Source organism: Etheostoma cragini, chromosome 8, assembly GCF_013103735.1.
Source record: "Etheostoma cragini isolate CJK2018 chromosome 8, CSU_Ecrag_1.0, whole genome shotgun sequence".
Taxonomy (NCBI): domain Eukaryota; kingdom Metazoa; phylum Chordata; class Actinopteri; order Perciformes; family Percidae; genus Etheostoma; species Etheostoma cragini.
In genome coordinates this window covers 1,281,970-1,289,839 of record NC_048414.1, presented here as the reverse complement: position 1 = coordinate 1,289,839, position 7,870 = coordinate 1,281,970, and the positions used below count along the sequence as shown (strand labels likewise).

At 41.1% G+C, this 7,870-nt stretch overlaps 1 protein-coding gene across 1 annotated transcript in view; it reads left to right on the top strand.

Moving 5' to 3' along the window:
• Positions 1–7,870, top strand: part of LOC117949016 (Golgi apparatus protein 1-like) — a 36,457-nt gene that overhangs the window by 13,799 nt on the left and 14,788 nt on the right. The window contains exons 2-5 of the mRNA XM_034879007.1: positions 2,441–2,470; positions 3,034–3,120; positions 5,550–5,765; positions 7,256–7,459. Coding sequence (XP_034734898.1) covers positions 2,441–2,470; positions 3,034–3,120; positions 5,550–5,765; positions 7,256–7,459 — 537 coding nt within the window. The remainder of the gene's footprint in view (positions 1–2,440; positions 2,471–3,033; positions 3,121–5,549; positions 5,766–7,255; positions 7,460–7,870) is intronic.

Sequence of the window (7,870 nt, the reverse complement as noted above, 5' to 3'; positions counted from 1 at the left end):
GGGGGGGGACTAAAAAGTCCCGTGCCGTTTGATCTAGCGTCAGACTGGCCGGCTCCATCCAGGTTAACACCCCACACCCTTCAGCTTTATGCTCACCCTGTGTTGACTTTTGCAAAAACAATACGGAATGGTGCTTTCAGGTGCAAGTCTGAAGCGCAGGAAATTACAGATTGAGCCTCCGTACGCCGCAAAATCAGGACAGTAAATGTGGGACAAACTGTGTTTTCTGTGTCTTCCAGTTTGTGGGTCATACAATAAATACAGAATCAGTTAGTAGAAGATGTGTATCTAAAGCAAATCAATTACATGTATTTTCCCAAAGGGAGATTTCTTCTTAAAGCCAGAAACATAATACATAATACAAAATACAAAAAATGACCTATACTGTGATATAAGTTTTCAGACTCGTAGTTCCCAATAGGTATTTTATTTTAAAAGGGAATGTAAGTGTATGCTGATTTTGAGCCAACTTGCAATAAAATTAGAGTTAACAGTAAAATGTCATACTGTGTGATACTGCTCCATTTGGCTGTGGCTATTACATCACATGTCACTTATGTACTGTACATCAAATGAAAAGACGGTTGTCCACCAGCCACGTGCTATTTACCTCATTGTATATGTCTTCTTATTTTTACTTTTTATATTGTTTACTTGAACGTTATGTTTGTCTGTGGACCTACTTGGTTAAAAATGTCTTGTCTCCACCGTGGGACAGAGGGACACTTAATTTCGATGTCTTTGTGTGTTTTTGACATGTGAAGAAATTGACAATAAAGCAGACTTTGACTTTTGAACAGCAAAAGATGACATATAAGCTAATATAGAGATAATTTAGACATGGTCAGTACTACACTTCTGCTTTTAAGTCTACTGTTTTATGTTGTCGTTTTGTCATAGTTGCATTTTGATATGCTTTGTGTGTTTTAGTGCTCATGGAAAGCACTTTGGGTCTAAGTATAAATATGTTGCCTGGACTTGTGTTGCATGGTTAGAAAAACTGCAAAAGATTACATTAAGGTGCCAGTTGGGGCTCTAAAACGTGAGACATGTCTTCTAGTTTAAGTTGCACTAGACCGGCAGCGATGATCTGGTATTTATGGCCTCCAAAGTAAGAGAGGGAGAGATATAATTCATCAGTAATGTTGAGACAAAAAGTAGAAACCACCCAGTTAAATGTTTTATATGAGGAGCCAGTCAGTACTTTCTAAAATGAAAATACAAACGCAACGCGAGGCTTCATCTGAACTAGTACTGCCCTGCTGTTCTGGCGCTGGGTGTGTCGGGTCACGTGTCCGGCACCATTTATTATATCTTTATTTTTACCTCCTTTTGAGCACCGAGTGAGCTCTCTGTTCTGTTTATAACATCTGTCAGTCAGTCGGTACCATCCTCCTCTTTACGGTGAGCAGGAGACTCCTTCCTCCAACACACTGCATTTACTGTCTCGGTGAAGAGGATTGTGACACTTACGTGTGTAAAACAAACTAAATAGAACACACACACACACACACAGTTCGTCTCACTATCTTTGTGGGGACCTTTTATTGACATAATGCATTCCCTAGTCCCTTACATAACCTTAACCATGACATCTACATGCCTAACCTTAACCCTCACCCTAACCACAACCTGATTATAACCCTAATCCGAAAACCAAGTCTTAGCCCTCAAAAAGCACTTTGAAGTTGTGGGGTCCAGCGTTTTGGCCCCACAAAACAGACTGGACTCCTGGTTTTTGGACCCCATGAGTGTAGTCAAACGAGAACCCACACACACACACACACACACACACACACACACACAAATAAAGAGATATTCTAACACACACACAGACGGCCTATTCCTGGACCATGGTGTGGCTGCCATGTGGTGAAAAGTAAAAAAACTCTTCAGCCATCTGCAGAGCTGGGATTTCTAAACACACACACACACACACACACACACACACACACACACACACACACACACACACACACACACACACACACAGAGTCCTCTGTTGGTGATTTGGTTTTCTCCGGTTAGAGGATTGGCTGCTGCTGTTCGTGACAGGAAGTCGGACAGGTTACCCCGGGTCATCGCGGCGGGAAAGCATCTCAGCGACCACATGTATCTCAGATGTGTCTGTAGGCGCTACACGACCACGCTCTGGTTTGAAAACACATCTTATTGCAACATTTACGGCGTCTCCGAGCCTGACAATCTGATTGGTCCGAACAGCTACTGGTTCGAGTGTAGTTGCTCCACAACGGATCAAGTCCAGACCCAACTCCCCGACCTCGAATGTTGTGGGCGGGGCTAAGTTCGGTTAGCATCCGTGCTAGTGTAGCTCGTTATCGGCGTCATGAAGGATCTCTGGATAAATGATCTTAAATCCTTTTTATTAAGTTATCTTTAATTCACACCTAACGTCTCCTTTCTCTCCGTCTCTTGTCAGGAAACTGAGATTGCAGCTGAATGCAACCACGTAAGTGTCTTCACTTCCTTAAACACTACTTCCCAGCATGCACCATGTTATCCTATAATCCCGTTTAGCTTACATTAAGCATTTAACCCCAGAGTAAAGGATGTTTCAGGTATGTATGGATGGATGGATGGATGGATGAATGAGTTTTTTATTATATATTGATATATTGATAATATATCAATATCATGATATGAGACTAGATATCGTCTTAGATTTTGGATATCGTAATATGGCATAATTGTCTTTTTTCCTGGTTTTAAAGGCTGCATTACAGTAAAATTATGTAATTTCCTGATCTTACCAGACTGGTGTACATGATCTATTATTGACCTTTACCCACTTAGACATTATAGCCACGTTACTGATGATTATTTGTCAAAAATCTCATTGTATGACCATGTTGTGAAAGCACCAATAGTCAACTCTACAACATCGTTGCGATATTGATATTAAGGTACTTGGTCAAAAATTGTGTGTGTGTGTGTGTGTGTGTGTGTGTGAGAGAGAGAGTGTGTGTGAGAGAGATCTCATTCCACATGTTTTATGCCCCTTCTCTCCTCCAGCTGCTGTGGAACTACAAGCTGAACCTGACCACCGACCCAAAGTTCGAGGCCGTAGCCGTGGAGGTCTGCAAGACCACCATCTCAGAGGTCAGTCCCTGAAACCGAACCTCTACAGCTTACCTGGGAGATCATTTTGTGAACATACTAAACATAAAACTACCCCCCCTCCCCCTCCCAATCTCAAGAAAGGAAGGCACAGAAATTAAAAAAATTAACACAATGGTATCAAAATGGCCAATAACCAATCAAACATATGTATACATGACATCCCCGTAGGTCACTCATCCATCTCCTTCCTCCCCAAATCACAAAGCTTCTCGGGAGTGCTCCAGAAAGTTCAGGTACTTTCCCCATTTTTTGGTAAAAACATCCAAATAGGCAAACCGTTGCCACCTCACAAGCCCTCACCTGGACCGACGGCCCCCCTTCAATCTTCCATCCCCTACATTAATGTGTCTCCCAGAACAAATAACCCTGGGCGGACTGGAACCTGGGTCCCTGCAATCTGACGTAGGTCACACGTGAGATTTTTAATTTTAGCAAAGGAGCCGCAAAGCCTTGATGTGTTTTTAGAGGACAGTACTTGTTGGTTGAATCATCCCTACTCTCAACCAAGCCGCTCACAGAAGTTCTCGCTCTAGAAACTGAGTAACAGTAAAAAAAAAAAAAAAAAAAAAACACCAAATAAATTTAAATAAAACCTGTTTTAGGGTTATCCATGTGAACAAAGATTAGATTATACTTTATTCATGCCACAGCGGGGAAATGCCCTCGTTACAGTGGCATTTTCTACAATAAAAGCAAAACAAACAAGCAAGTAAACACACAAACAAACACACAACAAACAAGTAAACACACAACAAACAAGTAAACACACAACAAGCAAGTAAACGCACAACAAACAAGTAAACACACAAACAAACACACAACAAACAAGTAAACACACAACAAGCAAGTAAACACACAAACACACAACAAACAAGTAAACACACAACAAACAAGTAAACACACAAACAAACAAGCAAACACACAAACAAACAAGCAAACAACAGCCAATGAGCTGAGAGTAGACTGAATGTAAAGTGGCGTCACATGAAGGTTTTGTAAAGTGCGGTTGCCATAGCACATTAAACAGTATTGCAGTGTAAGTGAGTGACGTTAAAATTAAATTGAATATGTCATTAAAGTAATAAAGCAATAGTAGGTAACCGTAATATAAATTATCTTCACCTGTGGCCATAAATAATATAGAAAAAGTAATGGAAAAAATATAAAAACAGATTTTAAAGATACACTGTGTGTGTGGGTGTGTGTGTGTGTGTGTGTGTGTGTGTGTGTGTGTGTGTGTGTGTGTGTGTGTGTGTGTGTGGAGTAACTGAAACACATTTCTACTGCACGCCACATTCTAATATACAGGAAGTCCTAATCTTTAGGATCTGTTTGAAGTTCCTGTATCAGCCACCAAGCTGAATGTTTTTTAATTTTTTAAAGCCACAGAAGCACAAAAAGCTTCCTGGAGCTGCTTCGTGATCACAAACCCACCAGTTTAGTTATTATCAGTCATCCGTTTAACCGTTTCACATACGTGTATTTAGTTGCTTAGTAGTAATCAAGCAAATAAAAACAGGAATACTAGTGACTCTAAACCTATTTTCTCTGTGATAATGTCTTAATAAGGCTCCATTTTAAAGCAGTCGTTGCTAAAAACACAGTTTCCTTCCTAGATCGTGTGAAAGAAGCTCAGCTTGCTTGTCAAATAAAAAGCATGCAGGGTGTTTTGTGCAGAGCTCAATGTGCAGAGACAAAACACACATAAGACAAACAAAGAAAATCCAAATAACAGCTGTCTGCGTGTTGCACGTGTTCAGCGTGAGTCCCTCTGAGTCCCGGGGTCGCCTGGCCTAGAAACACCTGTCTTTCTGTGGGTTGATTCAGTCGTCTGCAGACGGACTAACGGCAACACAACAATCACCTAACAACAATCACACAGGCACATCTGGTGCAGGTGTGATTGGGTGAGAGAGCCTGTTGTTTATCTGACTTCAGGGTTGGACGTTATGTCACAGAGACATGTCGTCCCTGAAGTCTGGTTAGTAATGAGAACAGAGACAATAACAGTGAATAAATGCGTGTATTTAGGTCTGTGGTTGTACTGTATGTATGTATGTATGCGTATATAGGTAGCCATGCACATACTTAGACTTGGCTTACTTTTATGCATGCTTCATTGTCCCTTTTTATTTATTTAAATAATTACTATATTTATATATATATATATATATATATATATATATATATATATATATATACATTATATGTATTTTAACCTTGTTTTTGTCCTATACATAAATCACAATTACACTGAAAATTGTTAATGAAAAAATGCTAATGAAAAGAGTTATGAAAAAAAAACAAAAACAACCAGGATATTTAAAGTGCTTTGCGTTGTTGTGCCGAGCTGATGAAGCTGATGAAGCTGATGAAGCTGATGAAGCTGTCTGCGCTCCTCCCTTTAGATCAAGGAATGTGCGGCGGAGGAGCTGGGCAAGGGCTACCTGGTGTCCTGCCTGGTGGATCACCGTGGCAACATCACCGACTACCAGTGCAACCAGTACATCACCAAGATGACGGCCATCGTCTTCAGCGACTACCAGCTGATCTGCGGCTTCATGGACCAGTGTCGCGAGGACATCAACGCTCTGCACTGCGGCAGCATCAGCACCGGCGAGAAGGTGGGGCGCACAAACTCAGGAAGGGGTTTTAAAGGTTCACACCAATCAGGGTCTGGTGGTTTTTCAGTTTGGACTCAAGGTCCCCCCGGCCCCCCGTATTTTATTACTTTTTGGAAAGGGTCTGAAGATCTACCATGGACTGTGTAAAGTTGTTTTTGTGGATAAAATGCCGTGTTTACCTTGTTTCAAGCCATTCTAGCGTGGTACAGAAAGCTGCAGGAAGACTGTCAATGTTCTTTTTAATTCCCCAAAATAACATGATTGATTCCACCCAACGCTCTTTGCCAAGTACAAATCTCTACTTTCATTCATTTTGGGGCGTCTTATTCAATTTTATAGCATTGTAAAACAAATGGAAGTGTTTTTGAAATAGTATTGAGTAAAAGTTGACATATTCCAGTCTGTGATTATCATCAACATCCATTCCTTTAATTTTAGTCTCAATAATTCCTAATTTCTGCTTTTCTAACTTAAACATTAGGTATAATTGCATAAAAATTAGGTTTATTGACCATAAATTTGAAAAATAACTGTAAAACTGAACTTAATAAGTTAGTGTTACGTAGTGTTAAACATTGGAAGAAAGTAACAAACATGAGAAAAAGTTAAAAACATCGATAAAAAGCATCAACCAAAGTGTTGATTTCTAATTTTGACGGGAAGACAACACGAGGGTTAAGAAAAGTAATAGGGCAGCAACTGATGATTTCATACACTTTTACATTCATACGGTCTGATAAAGAACTTATTGGACTTAAACTTATCATTGCACCTACAATAGTGTAGCTGTCCTCAACTTAGGTCATCCTGTACATCTCTCGTGTGCGTGTGCTTGTGCGTGCGTGTGTGTGTGTGTGTGTGTGTGTGGAAACAGCAGCAACTTTATAGTGAAGAAACTGAAAAACTTGATGGTAAAATGCACACAGGTTGGCAGGATGCCTTGCGCTGTAGGTTTTGTTGGTTAATGTGAGACGTTCGAGTCACACACGTCTCGTCTTCACATCAGAAACAGGGAAATGAATTTGATCCGTTCTCGCTCCCGATTGGTCAGCGGCTGCACGTGGGACACTGGGATTGTCGCGAGTAATGAAAATGCTGGCTGTCAATCAGCGGGCCCCTGATTAATCCGGACCCGAAAGCACTTTCTTCTATGGCGTTGAAGTGCTTTCTGTCGCTAGTCCACATATAATTCACTGTATCACGGCTACATATGAGACCAACGTGTAATTTATAACATCTAACTGCTATAATACTATAATAAACTGCATTAAAGTGTATTTTCTTCATCTATAAATCACGTGGTTTTGAAGCGGTGCATAAACTCCAGTACTTCCCCATACCAGCATTTTATTCAGTATCGTGGGCTTCTCTGACACTGGTATTGGAACATCTCTGATATTTTAAATAGATTTTATGAATGAACAAAGACGCAATCTCTGACCCCTCCCTGTTCCCGCCGTAACTGTGGTCTCTCTGTTGTCTCCGTGCAGGACATCCACTCTCAGGGGGAGGTGATCGCCTGTCTGGAGAAGGGTCTGGTGCGGGAGGCCGAGGAGCAGCCGGGAGCGCACCGCATCAAGGACGACTGTAAGAAGGCCATCATGAGAGTGGCCGAGCTCTCGTCAGACGACTTCCACCTGGACCGATACCTGTACTTCGCCTGCCGCGACGACCGCGAGCGCTTCTGTGAAAACGTGAGGACCCGGTTCGCGATCTCTCGCACGTCTCCACGTCTTCTGTTAAGAGATCTAGAGTTATGGGTGTCAGACATGCATCTTTTTTAAAGATTGTTTTCCTAATCCTTTGCGTGGTTTCTCAATATGATTTATTGAAAACATTTCTGGTACAGGAGATACAATCCTCTATTCCAGACTTCAGCAACACAAAAAAAACATTCATAATATATGTAAATGTACTGTATTTATATTTATATAGCACTTTTTTAGTCTTAACAAAGGATCTACACACATCTACACACCTGCTCATCAGATAAACATACACACACATCTACACACCTGCTCATCAGATAAACATACACACACATCTACACACCTGCTCATCAGATTAACACTCACACACATCTACACACATCTACACACCTGCTC